The 27,679-nt window shown below is 39.9% G+C and overlaps 1 protein-coding gene across 3 annotated transcripts in view; it reads right to left on the minus strand.

Annotated features, from left to right (window-relative positions):
- The window catches only part of rnf19b (ring finger protein 19B), a 41,339-nt gene that overhangs the window by 8,157 nt on the left and 5,503 nt on the right, over positions 1–27,679 (minus strand). The window contains exons 1-5 of one of the 3 annotated variants that reach the window (XM_067612216.1): positions 20,048–20,152; positions 12,791–14,110; positions 4,378–4,577; positions 1,143–1,287; positions 791–953 (exon numbers count right to left, since the gene is read on the minus strand). In XM_067612216.1, coding sequence (XP_067468317.1) covers positions 791–953; positions 1,143–1,287; positions 4,378–4,577; positions 12,791–13,452 — 1,170 coding nt within the window. In that variant the 5' untranslated portion in view covers positions 13,453–14,110; positions 20,048–20,152. Of the gene's footprint in view, positions 1–790; positions 954–1,142; positions 1,288–4,377; positions 4,578–12,790; positions 14,111–19,360; positions 19,651–20,047; positions 20,153–27,679 lie in introns of those variants that run through there. The other 2 variants (XM_067612217.1, XM_067612215.1) reach the window with 2 other exon arrangements.

A 27,679-nucleotide genomic window follows, 5' to 3' on the forward strand; every position in this document is an offset into this window, starting at 1 on the left:
TAAAGATTAGTCTTTTCAGTGTGAAAGACATCTCAATCAGTCAGATTCAAACAGAAAAAGAGATCAAATTAGACGTTTGAAGCATCAATGTAAGCTGATCTTACAATCAAGATAGCAAGATTACGAAAACGTTGATAATGTTTCATAATGCATCTTATCAGTTCCTCCTAAAAAAGTCCCCTCTTTACGTTTTATTTTCCGTTTCCTTTTCATAATCTTTTGCTCTTTTACCAAGAATTTAGTTTCAATGTGAGTCTTCGTCATATTTTCTGAATATGACCAAAAGACATATTTTAAAAATCATGAACAAAAATGAAACAAGACATAAAAATTCAACAGAATTAAGTCACTAAAACTTAAATCCTAAATCAAAATAGCATGTATACAAACAAGGTGTTGCTTTTATGCTAGATGTCAAGGACTTGTTTTAAAGCTTTAACTAGTTATGCTCTATCATACCAGTATACAAGTTGTTTCTACCATTATTGTGCATTTTTAAACATGGTCTATTTTAAACATTGCAATGAAATGCTTGCTTGAAAAGCTTTTTTATAAACAGAAAATACCAGAAACGACAGGAAAAATTAAAAAGTTGACAGTAAACATAATAAAAAAGTAACTTAAATAACTAAAACTAACTAAAAACAAAAAGAAAAAATTACTGTAAAAGATAAAAAAGGAATCTTAAAGTCATTCAAAGCTCATACTGTAGGACTGCACTCTTCACTAGAGATTTATCATACTTCTCTAGCAGCTGGAGCTTCTTATTCTACTTTTGCAGGTGTCTCACCTTGCGGCCGACGTAAACGGGGATGCCGATGACCATGGCAGGGACAGCGATGCCTGCGATGAGGGTGATGCCGACTGGAGCTCCGATCAGAGTGCCCAGCTGCCACAAAATCTTCTTCTTCCTGCTCCAAGGCTTCTTCCCCCAGAACGTACAGCCAGATGGACTGATGGAGGGAAACACAGAGGGAGAGTGGAAGAAGAAGAGAGGGATGAAGGGCAGGGAAAGTGTGAGGATGGGAGAAGGGAAAGATGGAGAGATGAGAGAAAATGTGGTTAAAATGTAAATATTTGAAAAAGCTGAAAAAGTCAAACACAAAGCTGATAAAAAAAAGTAAAATGAGAAATCTCCCTACCTGAGGTAGTGCAGGTCAGAGATCTCCTTCATGCAGAGCCAGCAGAACTCGCAGCCGCAGACGGCGCAGGTCATGTGATTGCAGCTCCCATCGTTCATCTTGATGATGTAGGCACCACAGCGGGGGCACGGCTTGATGTCATCAGCTGAGGACAGAAAGAAAACAGGATCAGGGTTTAGTGACATCGCTCATATCAGGACGTGAATGATTTAAACACTTTTTTTGTTGAGTTGCTAAAGGAATAGTTAGACATTCTGGGAGATAAGTGTATTCGCCATCTTGCTGAGAGTTAGATGAGACGATTGATACCACTCTCATGTCTGTATCTAAATATGAAGCTACAGCTAGCAGCTGGTTAGCTTAGCTTAGCATAAAGACTGGAAACAGAGGGAAACAGCTAGCCTGGCTCATAGTTTCCACAGACTTTCTAGAGTCTCCATCAATTGCCTGGCAACCTCACAGTGATGACAAGACTCTAGGAAGTCACTGCACCCAGACAAGAAATAGTCCCCACTGTAAACCTCAAATTATCATTTTAACACTTCAGTTTCTGTAGATTAAACAAACAAGATGTTAATTAGTGAGTTTTAGAGGTGCTAGTAGGTGGATTTTGAGTGTCAGATGAAGCCAGGCTAGCTGTTTCCCCCTGTTTAGAGTTTTTATGCTATGGTAAGCTAACAGGCTGCTAGCTGTAGCTTCGTATTTACCGTACAAACATAGGAGTGGCATCAATGTTCTCATCTAACTCTTGCAAGGAACTAAATAGGCGTATTTCACAAAATGTGGGGCTATTCTTTTTTCTCTGCACTGCCAAATCTCAAAGTCTTGCAGCTCGCTGTGGTTTTGAAACTCAGCTGTGAACTTATGCAACTTTCGAAACATCAGCAATGACGTGGGAGAGAAATTTAGAGCACCACAGACGCAGTACATCTTTAATACTTCAGGCCACCTTAAATAACATTGAACTCTGCAAACACAAAACTGCTTTTTCTTTTTTTGTAACCAGTTCAAATGACTACACAACCTAAGCTTACTGTAATTTGTATGTATGCATGCAAGTCAAAAAGCTGCAATTGTCCACTTAAGTTCTCTCTCTTTGTCTTGCAGTTTGTCCCATAATGCATTTTAAAAGAAAGAAAACCAAAAAGCCACAAAAAAGTCAATTTGTGTGTTTGAATTCTGGATGCTAGGAATGCTCTTTGCTCTTTAAAGGGCATTTTGGCATTTTAAATCAAAGAGACTCTGGCAGATCTGGCCGAGGCAATGTGTGTGTGAGTGTGTGTGTGTGTGTGTGTGTGTGTTTGTGTGCGTGTGTGTCTAGGAGTAGTTGTTATTGTCTGTGTACTTTGTATTCTGCAGACACGACTCCACACACTCTCTCTTTTGTCTCTCTTTCTCTCTGTCTTTTCGCCCTCGCTTTTTTCCTCTCCCCTCCTTTTTTCCATTCCTCCTCTCTGTCTCTTCTCTCGTCTTTCCTCCTCTCATCTGTCCATCTCTCTTTCATTCTCATTCTTCTCCTCCTCTGTCTCTGTATATCTGTCTATATCCAGTTGCCTAAGCAGCGAGTACGAACTGACAGACAGGCAGACGGAGAGGGAGCGGGAGCGGCCTGGATTTTTTTATGACTCAGTTTCAGCCTTCTGGATTGTTGTCAGTTCTTCTGAATACTTGGCAGCGAGAGGCAGACTGGAAGTGGTGAATTAAGTAGAGAGAGAAAAGATTGACTGGAGACAGACGGAGGGATTTAGTTAATAGACTTTTAATCAAAATGGGATTAAAGACACACACACATAATGTGCATCGAGATGTTTGCATGCACGAGCACGGATGTTTACAGACATCTTTACGTTTGTATCTATCATCACAACAGTTAGCGTGTTAAAGGACTAGTTCCACATTCTGAGAAATTCGCCATTTTGCTTTCTTGCAGAGAGTCAGATGAGAAGATTAATACCATTCTCATAGTGTCACATGGTATCGATCTTCTCATTTTAATCTTTGCAAGAAATGCCGTATTTCCAAAAAATGTCTAACTATGATGATGTAAATAAATTTAGTGACCATTTTAAGGCATAATTGCATTTCACTGGGTTATAAATTTTCATATTATTTTATACACACAATTGCATGTGTTGTACCTGAGCAGCTTAAAGCTCAGTTATAAGATAATTCTGCAGTTTTGTCAAAAAAGACAATTTGAAAAATGTTTAATATGTTGTAGTTCCAATATGTAAAAAGGGAAAAAAAAATATCTATTATTTATTATCACTTTATGAGTGAAAGAATGCAATGATAGAAATCCCTCTTTTCTAATTAAACCTGACAGAACTTTATTTGTCTCTTTGACATTTTAAAAATATTTCTGTCTGTGTCTAAAAGTACTTGGAAAGTTCCTGATGAACTAAAATACCACACAGTCACAAGATGGGTTTTATGATGTGCATTTACAAGTACAATCCAAGATTTTGTTATAAAACCCCCCAGCTCCAAATATTTCTCCCGGTTCTTTGCTGATTTTCTGAAACTCAACTGAGAACCGTGTGTCAGTTTTTTAAGAAACATATCTTTAACTGATTATTTGCAATCGCTTTGTTCAAAAACAGCAAAAAGGGGAAGATGTTTGCATGTAGCAAACTTAAGCAGCATCCACAGAGCTGGTTTTTCAAAGTTATTCTGTGGTTGAACTAATGTGCATGAATTTCCTGTGAATAAGAGAACTAAAAGCACACTGAACACCACTTTAGTCAGTAAATTAAATCAACATGCCATTTTAAAAATCTGCCTTAACAAAGTTTAGATTAAAAAACTTGATGATTGATGATTGGTGACATTTGAAAATGCTGTTATGACCGGATGCAGGGTGTAACAGTCATGAAACTGTCAAGTGATATAAATAGTGTCACATGCTTGGTTGAGTGCTGCTCACTTCCCCCAGCGGTGGGAACATCAGGGAACCGCTACAACAGACGCAAGACGAGTTTGACTCAGCACTCTGACAGACATGTGATAAAGACTGGCAGCAACAGAGAGACAGAGACGAAGAGCCCCATAGATCTCAGAGGTGTGAAAATGTATTTTCGATACGGAAATGCTGAGAGAGAACACATCTGCTCAATGTGTGTGTGTGTGTGTGTGTGTGTGTGTGTGTGTATGTGTGTACTTCTGTGGTGTCTATAACTTATGATCCAGTCACTCTCCAGGGAGGCTGAGGAGTCTATGTTCTCCTGATACTCACCGGGTCCCTGCTCCTGTGTGTAGCTGGGCGAGTGGTTGCTATGGGTGTGCAGGGATTGTGCCCTCTGCTGGCGGGCCGAGTCGCAGGTCTGGTTGGGGTGCCAGGCCTGTTTGCAGTGGTAGCAGAACTCGGCTCCGCAGCCCTCTCTGCGACACACCAGCCTGGGGCAGCTGGCGCAGCCGGAGGCGATGACTGCAAACCTGAGTGCAAGGAACAGAAGAGACAGTCACATATTTATTATAGATATAAAGACTCCAAAAATGTTAAAGGCTTGCCAGTACTGCTGATCCCGCTGAGAATCAAGACCCCAGCACTGATCTAAACACCCAGACCTCCACATATAAAACAGTGGGCAGCCGCATGAGTTTACACAAGCCTTATGGTATGCTGGCAGGAAACTGGGAAGAGCCAAAGTAAACAAATAAACAAAGAACATCTAATAAACCAGAGATCCAGATTTTTTTCTCAAACCAAGCAAGAGCTAAAAGGTGAGGAAGAGGACTCTGATGGGATACCGATACTGTCCTGCTTCTGTTGAATGTGTAAGGGGAATTTGTAACAGTAAAAGATCAGATTAAATTCAAATTATGTCATTGCAGTTGCCACAATCAGTTGATTAACTTGCAGAGGGAAATCATTTAGTGCGGAGCTTTCATGCAGAAGTCACCACAATTTCTTTTAGCCAAATATAACGAATCACAAATTTGCTTCAGGGGGCTTTATGATCTGTACTGCAATACAACATCCTTTATCCTTAGACCTTCGATTCGGATGAGGAACCCCCCCCCCAAAAAAAAAACCTTTAACAGGGGAAAAAATGGAAGAAACCTCAGGAAGAGCAACAGAGGAAGGATCCCTCTTCCAGGAAAGATAGACATGCAACAGATGCTGTGTGTGCAGAATAGACCAGATAACAGAATTACACAAATACAGCAAGAAAAACCAGGACGACAAATTGAATTTTGATGAACTTTGACAACCTCATTTGCACCATTGATCCAACTGCAATACTCGTGTTTGAGAGATTTGATAAATCCAAAAAGGATGGAGCTGTCATATTAGCTGTATTGCATCATCCAAATTAATTTGACCCTGCGCAGTACACAGTACAAAATGTTCTGCAAAAGAGATGCAGCGTGGTTTGCAGTCAGTCATGAGACAGGAATCGATGACGAATAAATGCAAAGTCATGTGACCTGACGCTCAGCAAATACTTTGTCCTCTTACCAATGATAACACTGTGAGATGATATAATATTAAGGTTTATTCTTGAAAGTTTATTTTAAAGTCTTGCTGCTTTAGATCTTAAACTTTTGTTTAGAAGCACCGCATACAGTACGTAACTGCTTGTTGCAACACATGATGCTCACAGCGAGTGAAATATTCAACCTCATGACGCCATATGTGGCTACATACCACATAATTCAGTCGTAAGTTTAGAAATCCAGCAAACAGTTAACTCAACCACAGTTTGTAGGAACTGAAAACCTTCAATACGACCGCTAATGGGCACATCACGTAGCCTGAAAGCTCTTTGTAGACTGAGAGGAGAGATCATCTGATCAATGGAGGACTCACTTCCTAACAACGTTGAGAGAGAAGAAGAAAGAGACGGATTGAGGACAATCAATATGGATTTCACAAAGTTCAATATTGAGAAAGGAGACAGACAGGAGCGGAGTGAATACAGCTGTGATGGAGTATTCTTAGCAACTAGACATTAAAAAGTCCAGAAGGGTCTCTGTGTTAACCTTCAACTTGCATTGATTGACTGTGTTATGTAGGGGAGAGCTGAGTGTGACAATCGAGATGACTTTGTTATGGATTTTTGTGGTGATAAACTCATGAGAAAATAGAAAAAGAAAAATTCAAAATCTTGCAACATTGGCAAATCCCTCTTGCTTCCTGCTCGGCCCTCGTCTTGGCTTAATTTCCACCGAATTCCATTGAAATTTGTTGTGTTTTGAAGATATCCACACAGACAGAAAAACAAATGGGACCCAAAACTAACTTCCCCGGTGGAGGAAAAAAACTGAGAAATCTTGAAAGTGCAGACCTTTTGTCTGTTAACTCTAAGCTAGCGAACTATTAAGCGAAAAATGGAAAACATAGCAAAAAGTGTGTCACTTTGTAACAATAAAGACAAAGAAGGAAATTAAAGAGAGAGAGAGAGAGAGAGGCTGAGATATAAGAGCTTGTCACTCACTGAGGAAATCACAATAGAGGCCTGTCATGAAATACTGTCACCAAGCTAAGTGGGAGAAAACATGTTGGAGGAGTAAAAACAAAAGCAGGCAGGGATTTTAACATTTTTTTTGCCTTTTTTCTATCCTGACAAAACAAAGACTATGCCAGTTTTCTGCACGTTAGTCAGGATGTCGGAGTTGCACTATTAAAAGAAGAGGAAAAAGTGGAAGACACGATAACGTGACGAACTCGTAATTGTTTTGGCACGCCTCCAACACGGCAGCCCCAACATGTCCCTCATTACCACCTCTTTCAACACAGTGACAGGCCCGTTCCGAGGACGGAATAAATTATCGGATAACAGAGAAGACAAGAGTTTGCTTTCTCGGGACAAGATGAGACAAGAAGTGGCATTCCTGCAGAGAGATTTCACCCCAGCGCCTGTGAGGATATAAACATCACTTTTGTCTCAAAACATACATCAGCAAAAAGCAGCACAGGTTTTTTTTTTTAAAGAAGCTTTTAATCACAAGAAGCCTCAAGGGACGAACGGTCACTAAACTGACTCAATGCTTACATAAATTGTATAAACTTCTGGTTTAAGTGGGTGAAACAAAAACACTTAGGTGCCAGTTTTGTATTTTTTCTGCAACATCGGCTCCCTGCTTCAACCTCTCCTAAACAAAACTGTGTTAAATGAGTAATGAGTAAGCCTTTCACAAGAAATCCAATTTTTTAAACCATTTCCCTTTTTTTAAACTCAAACTAACCATCATGTGAACACCCTATTTTAATCATCTTAAGTCCAATTTCTTAATGTTTATACTGTGACATTCCTCTGTATTTTCAGTGAGGTCACACAGGGATTTGTATGTATGTATTATGCGCTTAAGATCTACACTGTGATACAAGAAAAAAAAATTCTAGAGAGGAAGAGAGATGGCATGTTTGTGCTCTTGTTCTTCTGGCTGGCTAACTCTGGGACTTGTTGCGGTACAAAGCACAGGTTGCCACGACAGCTTTTTCCTGGGAGAGCATCCCACGTCAGCGCTGCTTCACGATTGGTGGATTTTTCGAGAGAGCAATTTGGACTGACATTTCCAGGGTGGAGGAGCGGAAAGAAAAAAAAAAAAAAAAAAAGACAAACAGGAAGAGACAGAGACACGTAAAACAAAAGGAGGGTTAAAAAGGGGAACGTGAGATCAAGAGTGGAGATGTAAAATGTGAAATGCAACACAGATAGAGGCAGAGACGGAGGTAGAGGAGGAGGAGGCGGAGGAGTTTTATGAGTGCTGACATGCTGCGTGTTCAGAGGAAACGTGCACAGACAGTCCTGTCGGTGTTCAGCTCCACCGACAACCACCTGGGAATCCTGCTGAGCCTGTAAACGCAACGTTACAACACACTCACTCAGATGCGCACTAATAGCAGGCTGTATTTAACACCAGGATGAACTGAGCGTGCACACGGAAACATGGAAAACACAAGCTCACATTACGTGTCAGTCGGCAAGAAAAGCGCAAAAATACAGGACAATGTCACACACATGAACACTGAGTCCAATTAGTACGTATTGATCTGTTTAATTAAGTCCCGACTCCTGTTACCCATGGCAACGTTCCCTCTATGCCACATCGATAGTCGCCATAGCAACTGACAGCCAGAGGAGACGGCAGAGGGACACTCTTTGTTCTCACTGGATATTCAGACGTGCCTGCCATACACGCCGGGACCTTATTGGCCAGACGAGGAGAGCAGGTCAGAGGTGATCAACTGTGCTCTGATGGTTAAGAGAAGTCAGAAAGATTTACTAGATTTTCCTGAGCGACAGTCAGAGGATTATGTTTATTTTTTTAGAGTGAAGAAGCACTGAACCTTAAAGACAGAGGAAGTGTTTTGTATGTTCTGTGTTATGTGTTGCTCCTCCGGTTGGTTGTAGATATCTATCAGTAGCAGCTGTGCAGAAAAAACCCTCTACATTCTCTGTAATTTCAGTTGAGTGAGTTTGTCTGATGCTTATCAAAAGGTTTTATGTTATTCCATTTTAAGGTTTAGTTTTTAAAAGCTCCTTTAGCTCAAGATAACATGTCTCAAATAAATGAGAAAGCAGCTAAATGCTCCACTCTGTTCACCAGCTAGTCGCTAACTTTCCCTGTCTGCTGTTTGGCAGGTTGTGTACAGTGGGTTTATTAGAGCCCTTTTCTGCTGAAAACAGCTGCCTACATGTGGAAACTATTCTTCTGAAAGCAGTGAGAGTGAAACTGTGGGCCGTAAAACACAAACAATGAGCCAAAAGATGCTAAAACATTCTTTGTTAGCTGAGGGAAATCACAGAGTTGGGTCGAAACTCTCTTTTCCGTCGTTACAAGTGACACCTTTCACATAACACAGTCATTTAATCAGCTGACAATACATAAATAATTGAATAGTGCAGCTTTAAAAGTTTAGTTCACATGAATATCATTTAGGAGTTTATCATCTGCAGAACAGCTGCATAATGTGGGAGGTTATCTATGCTGTCCTGTTCTGTGTAATTCAGATAATTTACTGTAAACTTCAAACAACCATTAATTTTTATCTACTCTAATGTCATTTATTTATATTACTGTACTGGAGAAGGCAGCCTTTAAATTTTGAATTAAATCAACAGTGTCAGATAGAGAGATAGATTTGCTGAGTGTTTATGAAAGACTGTTGTATTTTCCATCTGTCTCTTACTGTATTATATATTATTTGCTGGATAACTATCAAAAAAGATGAGATACAAAAACCAGGTCTCATCTGCATGACTTTCCACAAGCAGGGAAAGATGCTACACACACACACACACACACACGCACGCACGCACACACACACAATAAGCCCATTCTCAGCTATAAGTATAAACATTACATTTACACTTACACCGAAGAAATTCACACCTATTGCGCTGTTTCTGTCGAAGTTTCCTCTCCAGTGGCTCACAGTCTGAAGCTGCAGCTCCCATGTGTGTGTGTGTGTGTGTGTGTGTGTGTGTGTGTGTTTGTGTGTGCGTGTGCGTGTGTGTGTGTGTGTGTGTGTCTGCCTCCTGCCCAGGCTGTTTGTTGTGAATAATAATTTGGACTTAGTCAACTTATCTGATTTAAAATGGGGGTGAGTCAATGCTGGCGTCAGACAAAAGCTTCGTCCCAGTAAATATGTAGGTCACCGTTTGGCCTCCCCTCCTATGATACTACTGACGCACACGCACAGACACACATTGGTTGTGCTTTTTGTTTTTATTACAAGGAAATTTTATTGACTTACAATCTGTCCCTTGTGTTTTTCCCCTAACCCTCACAACCGTCACACTTTAAAACCACAACCTTTACCCAAAACCTCTCACCAATACCTTCTTCAACCCTAAAATCGCCATTTTTCTCAATGAGTACTGGCCAGAATGTCTTCAGCATGATCCTACAGAAAGCAATACAGTAAAAGAGAGAAAGTATAGAGAGATAAACAACCTGTAGCATCAATCATAAATGCCTCTGGTGGTTCTTTTTCATCCCACTTGAGGGTAAAAATGATCCCACACATAGATTTATGCTCAGGCTCAGTCTTGAACTGAGCACACAACAGCTCTTTCAAAAAACAAGGAACTACAAAAACGTTTCTGTGTGGTAACTGTTGTTTTTTCAGTTGTTCACCGTGAAATTTGTCATGAATATTCATGGTCCCCAAAGGATTATAGAAGACCTTTTTGTCTAGAGTTACTATAAAAGTCTTTCTTTGAGAAACAAAATATCTCAACAAACGTCGGCCAGATTTTTGTGGAATTTGTTTCGGTTATTCATGCTCCCAAGAGGATGAACTCTGATGTTTTGGTGACTCCCTGGATTCCCTTCCTGTAGCGTAATCATCAGATAAACATGTCCACTTCTACATCTGGACTATTAAAATCAAATGAGCAGACTGCCAAGAAACTGACATTGCATCAAAGTGATATTACATAACAGTGTGCTACGCTGGTTTACCTTCCTGTTTTACATTAGAATAAAAACAGTGAAAGGTTATCTGTGACACAATAGCACAAGTAGAGAAGAGTTTAACATTCACTGAACTGACTCAGTGATGTCAGCATGAATGCTAACACAAGCAAACATAAGCTACAGGAGGATTGAGCAAGGATGTCTTTTATTCCTTATAAATTAATCTTTACATTAGTGAGAATAAAAAAGTTTTATTTCTTTTTTCAAAAGTTACATAGCCTGGCTTTAATGCTCCCCAGAGGATGAACTCCTATGATTTTAAACACTCCATAAACTTTCCTCTGTCTCACTATGTAAAATTAATCCTTTTGATTTTAATGTCTTTCCTCTAGTGTTGCCTTATGCCAGTGTTATGAAAGATCTGTTGAATGTACCCGTATGTATACAAGAGTTTTGAGTTTCTTTTCTCACCTATCACACACTTTATGTGGGGGGATGACACACTTATAGAGCGAGATGTCTGCAAAGATACCGCAGAAACGCTACGGTCTTCCCCTGTGACAATACCTGAGTTACTGTTCAAAACCATACCAGTGAAAAAAAATCACTGAATATCTGTTTCTCCTTCCCACACACACACACACACACACACACACACACACAAGCAGACAAACACAAACACAATGAATCACTCCTGCTCTCTATGATGAAACAAACGCCTCGCATTTGTTCCAGAAACCTTCACAAGAGCCCGAGCTAAACACCAAACCCATCTGACTCCCCCCCCCCCCCTCCTCCTCCGACACGCAGCCCTCTAACCCAGTTACGGATTCTCTTCTCAACTTTCGCATTCAGCTTACTCGACCTGTCTGTCTCTTTCTAAATGAGCAGGTCATGCTGGTTTCTGTTCCCTTTGACCTGACAGAGAGATATACGGTCATTTACGCAATAGTGCTCATCTGTAATCCAGGCAATTACAGCACGAAGTGTGAGGAAATAACCCAACTGCGACTTCCATATTTGTCCCTGTCGAAGGGTTTTTTGGGGGGAGTTTTTCCTCATCTGAATTGAGGATCTAAGGATAGAGGATGTCATATGATACACAGATGCATTACAAATTTTTTATCTAGGCTATATAAATAAAACTGACTTCAAACTGAACAAATAAGTATACTGCAAAGATTAGTGAGCACAGTTTGTGTGGAGTATTTCTATAAAACTGTAAAAATACACTTTTATCAGGAGTTGACCTGATAACCAACAACCACTACTTTATCTGATTTACTTACTTAAAAATTAACTAACATGAGCTACTAGCCTTGTTCAGTCAAAACCAGAAGTTAAAGCTGTCACTTCTTCAAGTATCACAGTCTTAATATATATAACTTTGTTTATATATCCAGCCTAAATGAAAACATGTTATTTCACAGAAGTGAAATGACTTGCGGGAACACTCCCTGCATTTAATTAAACATCTGTTATCTGATAATAAAGGCTCTGCTACATTTCACTTTTCATCTCAGTCGTACAGTGCATTTCCGTTTCTCACGGTTACATTTTGTTTATATAAAGTGCACAAGGTGAGTTCACTAAAGAGCAACAGAGTTCATTTCATTTCCGGGACAAAAACCAGTGAAACCTCCTCTGAAGCTTTTTCATATTTTTCAGCTTAATCTCCAGTTGAAGACACTTGATAATATCAAAGAAACAGGAAGATGGAAACAAACAAAGCTAAAAGTGGCACAGATGAGCCAGATCCCAGACCAGCACCTTGAATGCTTCCAGTAACCTTCATGAAGTTATTCTAACCCCATTTCCAACCTTAAAACAGCCCTTTTTTCCTCTGAGGTCTGGCCTGAATGTCCCCTGCATACTCACACAGTCCACTGAACCTGTGCTAAAACAATAGACTGATTATTCAATTAGTCAACTGACAGAAAATTAATCGTCAACAATTTTGATAATCAAATAACCGTCTTTTTCTCAAGTGAAAATCTCAAACATTCTCCAGTTTTTATCTAAACTTTAATATCTTTTTGTGATGGACGTTTTTTTAGACTACTAAACGACTGATTGATTAGTTGTGAAGATTAACAACAGATGAATCGATAATGGAAATAATCCTTAATTGCAGCTCTACAATGAACACATGACGCCCGGCTGCTATTTACTGCAGCGGTGCAGCAGGATAAATAAACTTCAGATAAGAGCAGTTGATGATATTATAGAAACATGAGCCAGATCAGATCCAGACCAGCACCCAGAATGTTTCTTACCCGCAGTCTGGCGCCGGGCACCATCGGCAGTCTGGATCAGAAGCGAGGCACCTCCGCAACAGGAACTCCTCATACTTCTCCAGCAGGGCCGCGTCATCCAAGATGTCCGCCACCTGCCGCGGGGCCAGTCGCTCAGCACACTCGGGGCAGCTGAGCTGGACTCGGCTCTCGGTGATTTCGATGCGGAGGTACTGGCGCAGGCAGCACAGGCATGAGCGGTGGCTGCACCCCAGCAGCTCGGGGAGCTGGTCAGCGGGCTGGCGCACCAGGCACAGGGGGCACTCCAGGAGGTTGGCCTCCCCAGAGGAAGGAGCTCCACCTAGGGACGGCTGGCTGGAGGAGAGCGGCTTAGAGGGGGTGCTGGAGGCAGCGTCCTGGGGGGTCGTGGCGGCTGTGGTGGTGGTCGTGGTGGGCGTAGCAGAGGCCTGGGCGGGCGCTGAGCTCAAGGCAGAGGGGAGAAGCTGTTGTTGCGTGTGGTGATGGTGGGATAAAGGGGTGGCCGCCGCTCCTTTGGGGCCCCTGCTGCCTCGTGAGCCCCGTTTGCTGTGGAAGAGGCTGTGGAAGGAGATGCGGCCCTGGCGTTTGCCCGCCGCACGGCACTTAGGGTTGGGGACGCCGCTCACCGAGGAGTGAGGCGACTCTGAGTCCTTTTCTGATCCCATTTTCCCAGAAGAGACAAACAGGGCAGGTTACTGTCCCCTGATACACGTTAATGTATCACAGGAGGACACTTGGCTACACAAACACACACTGTCACACACACAAGGGAGGATTTGTCCCCTTATGAAAGCCAAACTGGAATACAAATGCTATTCAGGCTCCTGACAGAGAAACTTGAGTCATTTACCTCTTTCTGTTCCTTTTGTGAAAAATGCAAACGTTACCAGGAAAAGACAGAGTGAAACAATGCAGAAGCAAAAACAGAAAATGAAAGAGGTTGCGCAAGTTCAAAGTGAGAAAAAAAAAATCCCTTTTGGCTCCCAGAGTTTCTGTCAAACTTGGCGGTCAAAAGGTTCACAAAGAAGAAAAAGTACCTAGTCTTTCATCTCCCAGGCAGCTGTCTAGGTCAAACATTACTGTGATTCTCACTGTCAAATAAAAAGATGAATGCCTGTTTCAATGAACGGCTCTCCTTCTTAAAAAAAAAAGAGACGACAAGAAAAAAAAAAAATGTAACAGGAAAATCCAGAGTTCAGTCTGAATGTTGCAGTAATTCCTCAGTTTGGATTTAATTCTCCTCAGCTGCGTTCAGGTCCTCTTCTCTGCTCGTCTTCCTCTCATTCTTGTTATACGTCGGTCTCTCTGAATCCGTTTTTTTTTCTGTCAGGAAGAAGAGAGCAGGAAGTTAGCACAAAGAGCATGCTCAGTATGACACACACCTCTCTTCTTCCCTCTGCCTCTCTCTCTCTCTCTCTCTCTCTCTGTCTCTCTCTCTCTCTCTCTCTCTCTGTCTGCTTTGCTCTTCCTGAGTTTTGATTTGATCATTAACTCTTGTTACCCTCAACTGACAATCTATCTGGGCTAATTACATTTAAATAGACAGACACACACACACACACACACACATACATGCAGGAAAATGTTACGCCATATTTGCTCCAAAATTAAAAAAGGTTAAATAGGACAAAATTCTATAAAAGGGACACGAGTTAGACCACCAATTAAATACATGACATCATCAACCAGCCTGACCAATCATGTATTTATGTGAAACCAGTCTCTCTATCTCTCTCCATCACGCTGAGCACCACAAGCTCTTCCTCCACTTCACACTGCGCTGCTGGTGTCGTTGCCATGGTGACGCTCACTATGAGCGAGGCAAACAGCGACCTACTCTGTGACTCTGGCACTCACGTATACGCGCACACACACACACACACACACACACACACACACACACACACACACACACACACACACACACACACACACACACACACACACACACACACACACGGTGGTTGAGCATAGACTGGTAAATGAGTACACACAGATACACGTTTAAATATGAGTGCACACACACACACACACACACAAGCATAAATACACAAAGAAAGATATATTTTCTCCATATATAGAAATATACACACAGTTTTAAATCCAAAAACACACACACAATAAAAACAGACAAGAAAACACACATAAAAAGACACATGTTTGTACAATCATTGATATAATGCATTCACTAGTCCTTCACGCTAATGTAAACCACCACAATTAAATACGTGACCCTAATCCTTACCAAAACCTGAACCTAAACCTCATTCTAACCTTGACCTTTAAACCAAGTCTTAACCCTCAAACAGCCCTTTGAAGTTGTGTCAGAGGGAGTCAGAACCAATCAAAATGTCCTCACTTTCTCAAAATGTCCTCATTTTCAAGGTCTAAAATTCAAATTTGTTCTCACAAAGACAGAAGTAAACACACACACGCGCACGCACACACACACACACACACACACACACACCTAAAGCTGAGCATAGGTAAGATAAATAAGCAGGTAAAAGACTAAGACAAAGATACTTGTTATACACTCCCAAAATGCACAAACACACAGAAACACTTTTTCTTGCTATATATACAGAAACATACAGACATTTTAAAAATCCAAAACACACACACACAATAAAACAGACATGAAAACACACACACAACACACACACATTGAGCATAGACTAGCAAATTATTGCACACAGATATACATGTAAATATACACTCCCAAAATGCACAAACACACACACACACTCATATGCTAACACATGTTATGTGTATATATCTATATACAGAAACATGAACCCATTTTCAAATCCAAAAACACGCACATACACAATAAACAGATATGAAAACAAACACATACAACACATAAAAAGGCATTTTCAAATCTGTAAATGAACAGCTAAAAACCATCAGCCACACACACACACACACACACACACACACATACACGTAGCATAGACTGGTAAATACAGACAGATACACATGTAAATATACACTCCCAAAATGCACAAACACACACACACACACACACACACACACACAAGCATACACATAAACACATATACACAGAAACATACACACAAGACATTTTCCACATCTGTAAATGAACACACACAGCTAAAAATCATTAGTCACACACACACACACACACACACACCTCTGAATGAACACACACACAAGTGAAAAGTGATAATTATGCACACATACAAACACCTACGCATGATAATTATATCCCGTGTCTCCACTACAATTACAAGCCGTGTGAGGTCAGAAGTGTCTGTACAAGACACTTAAACACTCCAACGTGTTATTAAGTGACATGTTATGTTTTAATTGTACGTGTGTTTCTGCTGGCGTGTTTCTGTTTGTCATGTTTTAGATTCAGCCGATGGGTTGAAGATAACATGTTAAAAATGCATCATCATCATCATCGTCGTCGTCGAGCAAAAACAAATTCCTGAAAAGTCGACATCTTTGAAAAAAAAAAACGTTAAAAGTTTTCAGTGACACGAGCAGAGAAACTAAACAGAGGTGGAAACGTCAGATGATGTTACGGGTAATATGATCGAAACTAAACTTAATCAAAAACACTCAAGATGAACAAACACTCTCCCACAGTGGAGCAGATGTTTTCTGTTTTTCTCTTTTTGACCAGCAAATGGCTGACTTAGTGTTCAAAAAATCTGATTATGAACACACACACAAACAGACACACAAACAGAGGGGAATGCTGACGTCAAAGCGCCAGTTAATTGACAGATTATCCGACCAATCACTAAGCAGCAGGCAGACAGAGCTAAGCTAAAAAGTTTGTGATAATTTCCATTTCATAAGGAATGGAGCAAACATTTTTACATAACTTAAGGTTGCTGCATACTCCTTCAGACGTGCTTTTCATGCGAACAAACAAATGGTGCGAGATGAAAAGTCAGGAGATCACCAAAGTTATTACAACTCATCCTGTTGGAGACATGAATGTGTGCACCAAACTTCATGGCGATCCATCCAATAGTTGTCGAGACATTTCACTAAAAACTTTAAACTGTCTCATGGTGGTGCTAGAGGAAAAGTCAGGAAAAAGTCATGAATGTCTGCATAAAAACAAAAAAAATCATGGCAATCCGTCCAGTAGCTGTCGAGATGTTTTCGGTCTGGACCAGAAGTTGTAAACTGACCGACCCACAAACCATGAATAGAGCTTTAAAAGGAGAATGGCTTAAAAAAAACATTTACTTTACCCAAGGAAGTTAAATTAATGATGGGAAGAGAAAGTGGTTTTCAATGTCAGAGACCAATTTTAATCCCAAGATCAAGTTTGGGCAATTTTGACATGAGAGGCATTTTAATGCAAATCCACATGAGTCCTGAGAAGACTTCCAGCGTTCACTATAGTCAGAATATTCATCTAAACCGCTCATTATCGTCAGCTTCACACTGACTTTAACTTTGGTGGTTTCACCGTTGTGATTCACCCTGATACCTCGCCGAGATAGAAGAGACGCTTCTGATGCTCTACCGGGAAGTAAAAACAAAGAAGTAGTCAACCTGCCGCTATGTTCAGTATCTACAGCCTTCGAGCAGATATGAGATACTGATAACCTACATTACTGTGCCAACACGCTGCTGGCTACAGAAAGAGGAAGCAAAAATACATCTGAGTTGAAGTCATAAATCAATAAAAGAGGGGTTTTCCGAGTAAATAATGGGTTTTTTTTTTCACTCATCATTTATGTCTACACACACACACACACACCTACATACTGTAACAACACATTCAATAATGGTTACCTTGGCAACCACCATCACTCGCCTTCATCTCAAGGTCAAACTAGGTCTTCACCGAAATGTGTGTAAGTATAAAAAAAAAAAAGCCCACAGCTCCTAAATGTACTTTCACACCAGCTGAGTTTGTAATAGCCCTCTCCTCTGCTGCACCCAGAGCATCACACACACACACACACACACACACACACACACACACACACACACACACACACACAAAGGCTGCCATCTGTGAGGCTGTGTGATATTTGGACAGTACCAAGTTGCTGAGTGCTCGATGCTTTTTTTGTGTTGAGATCATAGTTTTGATTTTAACGCTGTTTGACAAACACGAACAGTAGATCTGTGTGTGTGTGTGTGTGTGTGTGTGTGTGTGTGTGTGCGTGTGAAGCTTTCATCCCGCTCCAATACAGGACTCCCATTTGGTCCAGCAATCAAAATCTCAGTTGGGCCCCTGATACATGAATCAAACTGGTGAAACTTTCATCTCGTGTCAAAATATTCAACAGAAGTTTGTTAATGTTTCATGATAACAAGTTGCCTAAACGCCCTGATGAAGAAACGCCTTTCTCCCTAACAGACGTCTCTGATGACAACACACACACGCACATTTCAGAGTAGGTAACATCAAACGACTCACATCTGAAAGACAGATTTTCACATCTTGTTAGATTATTTTATCTGCCTGCTTATTTCTCATGTTTAAAGATTAAACTCTCATTCATTTGAATGGATAATTGGACTTTTGGACCCTATTGTTTATATTTTAGATGTTATTATAACATTAATAATAGGTACAGCTGGTGAATCGATTCCACAGCCCAGATGTTGTGCATAAAAGGGGCAGTTCACTGAAATGAGCCATAATTAATGTTATTACTTGCACCTGTGCTTTTCCTGTCATGAGATGCCAAAATCTTTATTGTGAAAAAGGTTCATATTTTTCTGGTTTCGACTGAAATGTGCCCATAACAAACTAAAAAGTACCAGAAGTTGACATATCTGGTCAGATTTTGTAATCTTGTCTTTCACAGGATAGTTCCTGATTTAAATAAGGAACTTTCCAAAGAAAGTTTTTCATTTAGCCAATTTCAGACTATTTGCTTTTAGGTATTTCAACTGTAGTTTGTTTTGTTCAATGAAAAAAAAAAAGGATTTTGTTGAAATTATGAGAAACTTTTCACTGTTCACTTATCGATTTTTACAGTTTTATATTTGCCTTTTGTAAAGCAAACTGTAATAACCGATTTTGATGAGTGCTATGTAAATAAACATTATTAGTATTATTACATGTTCATATTTCTCAAAGTGAGGTGTCGCAAAAAAGTTTAATTTTGGTATTGATATAAAAGTTCAGGCACCACGCTGCCACCAGTGATGAAATATGTCAAAACATTTGTTGGTCTTCTGTTTCTGTCCTTCCTGTTTAAAACTTAGCAGCATTAGTGGTGAAAATCTTTGCACTTGAGAGAATTTAACTAAACATTTCCTTATGAAATACCTCACCAGCATTAACATGAACATGTAGGAATTGAAAACTGGCATTTGTTAATTAAATAAACATAATATTCCTTCATATAGTAAGAATTATTATATATTCTCAGTCTTTAGATATGAGAGATTTCTTTGGTTCTTTCCCTGAAGGTTTTACTTCTCTGATGGTATTCACATGATGTAAAATGTGCGCTGATGATTGAATAATGATGCTGATGCTTTGAGTAATAATCCAGATAAATAAATCTTATGAGTGGGGGCTAAATTGTGTGTGTGTGTGTGTGTGTGTGTTCATACCGTGGTTTGGCAGATGGGCCTGAACAGCCTGAGAGCTTCACAATCTGGACTAGATTTGTTATCAACACGCTCACACACACACTTTGTTCCACACTTGTCCTCCTACTCCACTGCTGCTCAATTCAGCTCTAACACACACACACACAGAGAAACAAATGTGCACACAGACAAACACACATATACTAAACCTCCTCTTCACACTCTCGATGCACTGCAATGCACTGCAATGCATTTTTCTTTCTTCTATCCTTTCTCTTGTTTCAGTGTCTCACTCTTTCTCGTCTCTCTCTGACACACACACAGACATACAAACACACACAAACAAACGTTACTAAGGCTGCTTTTATGCACTGCTTCCCCCCCACCACCCCTCCCCCGCACTCTCAGACCTGTTTTCTATATTAAAGCTTCAGAGAAAAATTCAGTTAAGTTGCTCTACTTCATCCAAAAACTCAAGTTTTTAGTTTTCAGTCATGGCAACAAAAAGTTGAGTGGAAATAAACTGATGCTCATGAGTCTGTGTGTGTTCATTTGAAGATAAACATCATGCAACGTAACCCTAACTTGGACCAAGATAAAACTGTTGCTGAATGCTTCACAGCAGCTTCTTCCAAGTGAGGTGATTGGTCAAAGTTGGGTAATTCCCATGATGCACAGATAATCTTGTGTCATAACACCACTTCTCACCTTCCCTGGTTTTTCTCACGATGAAGGCGCCTGCTGGTTCTCATCTTTGCCTACCAGCTGTGCCAGGTGTACGCAATTAACCGCAATTAACAAGCTGGTAGGATGGGGAAAAAAAAAACTGCAGCACTCTACGTTCCCAAAGCAGAGACATGCTGCTTTATAGGTTGGGATTTTTCTAAGTCTCTCCTGATTGGCTCAAGCTGTCTAATACTTTAGTTAATTTGAAAACTTCAGGCAAAAATGCTCATGAAAGGTGGTAAAGCTGTTAATGATTCCCAGAGGATGATTCATACAGATGAAGGTGGCAGCATGACTTTTGTTCCAAGACACGAAACAGGTCTAAATTTCCACTGGATCAACATTTTTGTCCATGACAAGTTATGTTGTGAATTAATAAAATCTGCTGAGGATTATTTTCTCCATTCATTGATTAATTGTTTGTCTATGAAATGTTGAAAAATGATAATTAAAGCCCTCTGTGATGCTCTCAATTCGTTGTTTTTTTTTGCCTGTCTAACCGTTCAGAACCTTTTCAAATGACTGTTATATATGACAAAAGAAAAATAGCAAATCATCATATCTAAGAATTTTTGGCATTTTTTGAAAAAACTAAAATGATTAATCGATTATGAAAACAGTTGCTGATAATTTTTAGCATGTTGTTTGTTTAATCCAACGTACGCGTTCTGTAGTGAACTAAACACTGCAGCCTGTAGAGGCCACTAGTGAGGCTTTTAATCTTGTGTCTTTATAGGATGTTACAGTAAAACTATAATGCTCAGTGTTTCTAAACCACTATAATGAAACTTTATGGACCATTTTCAAGTTCGTAATGAGTTTTTCTGAATTGGACAAGAGAGAGAGAGAGTGAGAGAGAGAGAGAGAGAGAGAGAGAGAGAGAGGGCGATATGTTCTGCAGGTAATCTCTTCTCAGACAGACTGTTCTGTTTTAGACGGTGAATCTGTGCCTCAGCACTTTGGGATCCTCGAGTCTCTCGCTGCAGGGCACGGCCAACCTACATGCTGCAACTGGCTGCACACACTCTGCACATCCGTCACACTGCTGGTTGGACGATTCAACCAATTTAAAGACGTCACCATGGGCTCTGGGAAATTGTGACGGGCACTTTTCACTATTTTCCAATATGTTGTGGACTAAACAATTAATCAATTAATAGAACGTTAGTTTCAGCCTGAGTATGTAAATGCAGGCATCTGCAAACACTGAGAAATATCAGTGTAGCAGCATCTTCACCAGTTTCAGAAGCACTTTACTGAGCATAAAAACTACAGAAAAACAAGACATTCATTAGAAATGTCTCAATAAGAAATACAATGTTTATTAAATAAATTAACCATGAAGGATGAGCAAAAAATTAAGAATCAAAGAAGCCATTTAACTGATTAAATAAGACAAATAAACATCTAATAAGAGTTTATAAGACTGAACAGACTGAGCTGGTGTACGCTCCTCTGGCAGGTTACTCCACATTAGAGAGACAATAATGAAGAAAGACTGGCCTCACTCACACACACACACACACACACACACACACACACACACACACACACACACACACACACACACACACACACACACACACGCACACACAAACACACTAACAGATATGAGCTTCAGAGTAATCGGCTGTGTGCTACAGGTGTGCTGCTGTGAAGGCTGATTGCTGTTATGCAACAGATTGATTCACTGCCAGCGTCGACACGTCTGCACAGGATTCACACGACAGCACACAAACACACACACACCATGTGCACACTACACTACATATATGTGCTTGTGAACGTCCACACACACATATATGCACAGGCACAATCCAAACAATTCAGTTTTACAAGAATTTAGTGAAGTAATGGAGGAAAAACTCTGTCACATAGTCACAGATAAAGTATGCGACAACAACATTAGTCAATCATCATCTTCTGTCACCTGTTTATATCTTGAAATATTTAACTAGGTGTGTGTGAGGTTTAAGCAAGTAGTTTGTTTGTTGTTGTATTCAATGAAAGAAAGAAAACAAACACAGAGATCCATTGACCTGTTGCAGTGAACTGTAGAACAAAAGACTCATACTCATAAAGTAAATAAATCACTCTGTAAATTTCCTGTTTTCAAATTTTTTGTACTAAAAGTACAGAAGCATTTTCTGCGAAAAGTTCTCATTATGTTTAATGGCCCCTATCAGAGTGTTATATTTTATTTATATGATATTAACTACTTTTCAAGCTTTTAGGAAGTTTAATGCTTCGTATTTTATAAGCTGATCATATATTTTAGATGTAAAATCTGAATCTTCAAAGGAACTAGAACTGCAGCTGAGAAAGAAGCACAATATTTCCCCTTTAAATGTAGTAGAAGTTAAGAAAAGTAATACTCAGATAGGGCTGCAACTAATGATTTTCATTATCAATAAATTAATCCGGAGAGCCCGAGATGACGTCCTCCAACGTCCTTGTTTTGTCCACAACCCGAAAATATTCAGTTTACTGTCATAAAAGACTAAAGAAACCAGAAAATTATCACACTTGAAGGCTGGAATCAGAGAATTTAGACACATTTTTCTTAAAAAAATTACTCAAAATGATTAATCGATTATCAAAATAATTAGTGGTTAATTTATTATTTGGCAGCTAATCAATTAAACTGACTTATCGTTGCAGCTCTATACTCAAAGTACAAGAACAGTTACACACTCAAGCCTTTCTCCAGTCACGTCTCCTTCATATAATCACATCACGTGTTTGTTTTTCTTCATTCTGCATTTCTGCCAAACGCAATAAAATTAAATGCTCTGAGGTTTGTGTTTCCTGAGAACTTCAATCCTGTTTATTGCGTTTTGCAGATTCCCAGGAAAACAGGCTGCTCTGGCACCAAACTTTGTTCCTCTTCCTGCTCTACGCTTCAGCTGCTGCAGATCTGCTGCAGGAACGAAATACCTCAAACCAACTAAATACCTAAAAATGTCACACCCACAAGATGCACAAACATGCTGCTTCACCCTTGTACATACTGTCAACAAACACACAAAAACACTTGGTGCTAATACTGTATATTTATGATTAGCACAGATTTAACATGCCGCTATTAATTCAAACCAAGCATGGAAAAACATGCCCTGACACACCACTTTACCAGCCTGTATTTGTTATAAAACATGTTCACATGATTAACTTTTATAATACTCAACTGAAAGCACACAAATAACAAAAACTTATATTTAGCCTTTACATACAGTGACTCACAGTCACACAAAACAAAAACATAGTTATCTTAGAACTAATCAGACTAAACTGATTAGCCTGCTGCTGCCCCCAGAGTTCAAGAGCATCTTATCAACTTTGGAGAGGAACGTCAGCTAAAAGCCTGTGATCCAAATTGACTGATGACATTGTTTCAACATGAACAGACAGAGAGAGCTGAGGTCCAGCAGACGGCTCAGCTCAGCCTCTTAGCTTGTTTGTAGTGATACTTAGTAAAAACCCTGCTAATCTGAGAGAGCCGGGGGCCGACAGTCTTTGGCCAGAACAGGTGGTCCCGTGCTCAACCATAATGCATTATGTGTGCGTGTGTGTGTGTGTATTTGGGGGAGAGCTAATTAGAGACTATCAGCTAATAGGCCCTGTATTTTGCAAACACTCCTGGTTTAACCCAAATATGTCTAAAGTCGTAACTTCCACTGGAGCATCGGAGCCCTGGAGGATGCTAGGACAACATTTTATTTTGAAATGATATTTATATTTAGGTATAAAGGTGAAAATGGTTGTTTGGAGACTGTTAAGCTAAGGCAAAGGTTTTATGTGGCTAATAATCTAATAAGGACTTCAATCTCTGCCTGTAACTACCACGGATGTATTATAAGAACTGGATACTGGACTCAAAGATGCCCCCTTTTCAATAGAATGAAAAGTGCTCGCCTGGTGCATGAACCAAAAAGAGTTTTCTAGCTTCTGTGTTATGCAGCCCACTGAATATGCATAGTAGTGTTTTGCAGAAGGGCAATAGTGTGTCGGCCCATAGACACTTTTCTGGGCGTTTTATACATATAAAACCTTCATGGATTAAAAACTCATACAAGAAACAGTAATAATTGACCTTAAAACTGACAGCCAGGCTGTCAATAGGGACCCACGTCTTCATGGCGTCGTGCCCATTCATCTTGATTAAGCACGTGCCGACTCGAATTCTTAAGATCGGATGGCTTTAGAAATTGTTGAAGTTTATTTTCACAACGGGCCTTTATAATATAATATAGAAACAAGAGTTGCTTTTCTGTATGTTTTGATCTGTATTTAAGTCCCCCCTCTCTGTTTGGGCAACGTGGTTCCTTCCAGTAGCAGCAGAGCTTGTAGAGCTAAACTGCAGCTCTGGAAGTCGTACAGAATAAATCACTTCAACCGATCTCAGCTCATGTCATGAAACAATATGACTTGTTTGTTGTTTTTGTCAACAAAAAAAAAAATTACATACAGAGATTTTTACAAACAGTCAAGAGTTATATAGTTTAAGTAAAACAGCTACATGTTTGTGAGCAGTCGTTACGAAACATGAAATGATCAACATCTGGCTGACTAGTGAACCAGCTAACGTTACTGCTGAGTTTAAAGCCTTTTTATTAACATTTTACTGAAAATAATTTTTGTGAATAACTAAAGTGTCATTCATTATAGTTCTAGAAGTTCTAGATAGGTACTGATAGGGGGAGCAGTTTCATGATAAACATAGAACACGAAGCAGATAATTACTGGTGACAACTTGGTATGAACATTAATATAATATACAATATCTGCATTAAAAAATTGTGCCCTCTCAGAAATACTGAATGCATGACGGCCCTGGTTGGAGTAGCTAATGAAAGCTAGTGAGCACAGTTATTATGGGGTTTTATTGTTTTACCTGCACTTTCCCAAGGACACTAAAGTACTCATTGTTCTGTTGTCAGGCATCATCCAGCCCTGAGGTCGTTAGGGTTTTAATGGACCACAAATATCACCAGCACAGATTGCACATCCACATTATTAGTGGCAAAATGTTCCCTTTAAAGAAGTGAGGTCAAGCGAAATGTCCTCACTTTGGAGGATCTCTGTATATTTGTGAGAACATTTGGTTCTCGTAGAAATACAAGAACACACACACACGAGTTAACGCTGCTTCTAGTGAGCAGAAGGACCGGCTGAGTCCCACAGATTAGATATCACAACTGATTAACTGGGTTATAATGACACATTAGAGCAGAAAGAACTGGGTGCTAGCCTCATGAGTCAGTGTTGATTCACAGTGTTCTGGGTGACTTCACCGCAGTCTCTTACCACACAGCTGCCTTCATCAGACAACCTTAAAACTTTAGGATCATTTTTGTTTAATTAATAATTCAGAACGGCCCTGCCCTGTTTCAACATCCAGATGTTATACTCACATTCACACATTCACTTTCACACCTGAGACCTGCTCAGTCCAACTGTAGTCCTAGATAGGATGTTCGTCGAGGTAAAAGGAAAATTTTCAGGTAAATATAACTAAATATAAATGTCCCTGGTTCGTGTCCAACCAGGAAGAGGAAGAGGACCTGCTCCCTATGTAGATACAAAGGGCTCATTATAAGGTAACAAAAACATGACAATTCTTATTTTCCAGTGATTATACACTAATTAAAACATACTTATGAATATTATATTCCATTTCTGCCAAGTCTGTTCCACTAGATGCCACTAAATTCTACACACTGCACCTTTAAGGTCCACTCACTAGCTTTTGACTGATGAACACTTCACAAGCTTCAACATCCAAATTAAAAAATGAACTTTCACACTAAAATGAACAAGTCTAGAGCCATGCTAGTGACTTTGTGAGCTAAATGCTGCTGTTTACCAAGGTTAACCAACTTAGTTTAGCATGTTAGCATGCTACAATTTTGCTAAATAGCACTAAACACTGAGTACAGTTGAGGCTGATGGGAGTGTCATTAGTTTTGCAGGTACGAATGATTAAGAGATCAACAAAGTTACTACAATTCATCCTGGTGGGGACACGAATGTCTGCACCAAATTTGATGGAAGTCCATCCAATAACTGTCAAGAAATGTCACTCAAAACTACAAATGTCAACCACATGGTGGCGCTAAAGGGAAGTCAGAGGATGACCGAAGTCAGTGGGATTCATCCTCGGGCCGCCATGAATGTATGTACAAAATTTCATGGCATTGTTGAGATATTTCAGTCTAGACTTCACTACTCCGCTAGCGTGGCTAAAAACAAATAAATTTCTTACCCTCATGTTTGCATAAATGGTAACAGCCAGCAACTTAGCTGGCACATCTCCCAGCCTTTCTCTGAAGCGACTGGAATGAACAGGAAACTAAATTTTTAATGGTGGAGCAAAAAAAAAAAGGCCAATGCTCTACAATCCAAGTCTTCTGAATTCACACGATAGCACAAAACCAATATTGAAACTAAAACCCACCAGAGAAAACCACAAGTGTTCACCAACTCATATTAATGCTCGGCTGGATGTAATAATAATAGTAATATGAACACGCAATAACTATCCACAACAGTTCCAATTGGATTTTGTGAGCAGAGAGTTGCCTTAAATTAGTGGTGATTAATACTACAAAAGATCCTTCTCTAATGGTTAAGTTTCACACTTCCGAATGCTGTTTACAACAACACCACAATCTTTTACAAGTGTCTCATGCTCTTGCCCGTTCATCATGCGTTCAAACATTAATTCACAAAGCCAATTGCTCCACTGAATCACCAGAATGGTGCCAGACGCAGCTGTAGATAAAAAGAGTACACCTTATCGGTCTGTAGAAAATACCAAGAAGTCCAAGATACCATGATCAGTCATTGCTGGTGCCTTTTCAAGTTGAAAGCTTAAGTGGACTGTTACGGTCATAAAATTAAGCTGTTTCACTTCCAGTAACAGTATTTGTTCATGGAAAAATCTAGTTGGATGAAACTAGAATCATTATTTAGTCAAACACAGCCTGAAGAGAGCTGAAGTTACTCTTGCACAGAACATGAAGTACTTATTGTTTACTGTCAATATTTCACACATCGACAAGAAACACTTTGCGACCAGCAGAGCCACCCACACAAGGTGCTGTATATAGGCTGTTATTTTGTAAGCAAAGTGATTAGATTTTGGCTCGTACATGTGGGCGAGTTGATGGAATGATATCACCCGTAAGGGAAGCAGCCCTTCGTTCTGTGGAAAAACCATGCTCACAACCAGAAATGATGGTCCGCTCTTCCCTGGAATACAGCCTACACACAAGATATGCACTGTGTGTGTGTGTGTGTGTGTGTGTGTGTGTGTGTGAGAGAGAGAGAGAAAGTGAGAGAACAAACCTCTCACCAAGAAAACCATCCAAACATCTGGCAAAATGTTGCTCACCCTAAGATTTTTGTTTCATTTAACACCCTAAAATCAACACCAAATGAATCTGAAAGACATTTGAAATGTGTGTTTGTGTGTGTGTGTGTGTGTGCGTGTGTGTGTGTGTGTGTGTATGTGAGTAAGTGGTTGAAGATGTGTTATCTATGATGATGTTTACACACCCTTTTTCACTGGAAGTGGAACAGTTGGAACGGCGGACAATTTCCATATGGACA

This window comes from Thunnus thynnus, chromosome 15 (assembly GCF_963924715.1).
Source record: "Thunnus thynnus chromosome 15, fThuThy2.1, whole genome shotgun sequence".
NCBI lineage: Eukaryota > Metazoa > Chordata > Actinopteri > Scombriformes > Scombridae > Thunnus > Thunnus thynnus.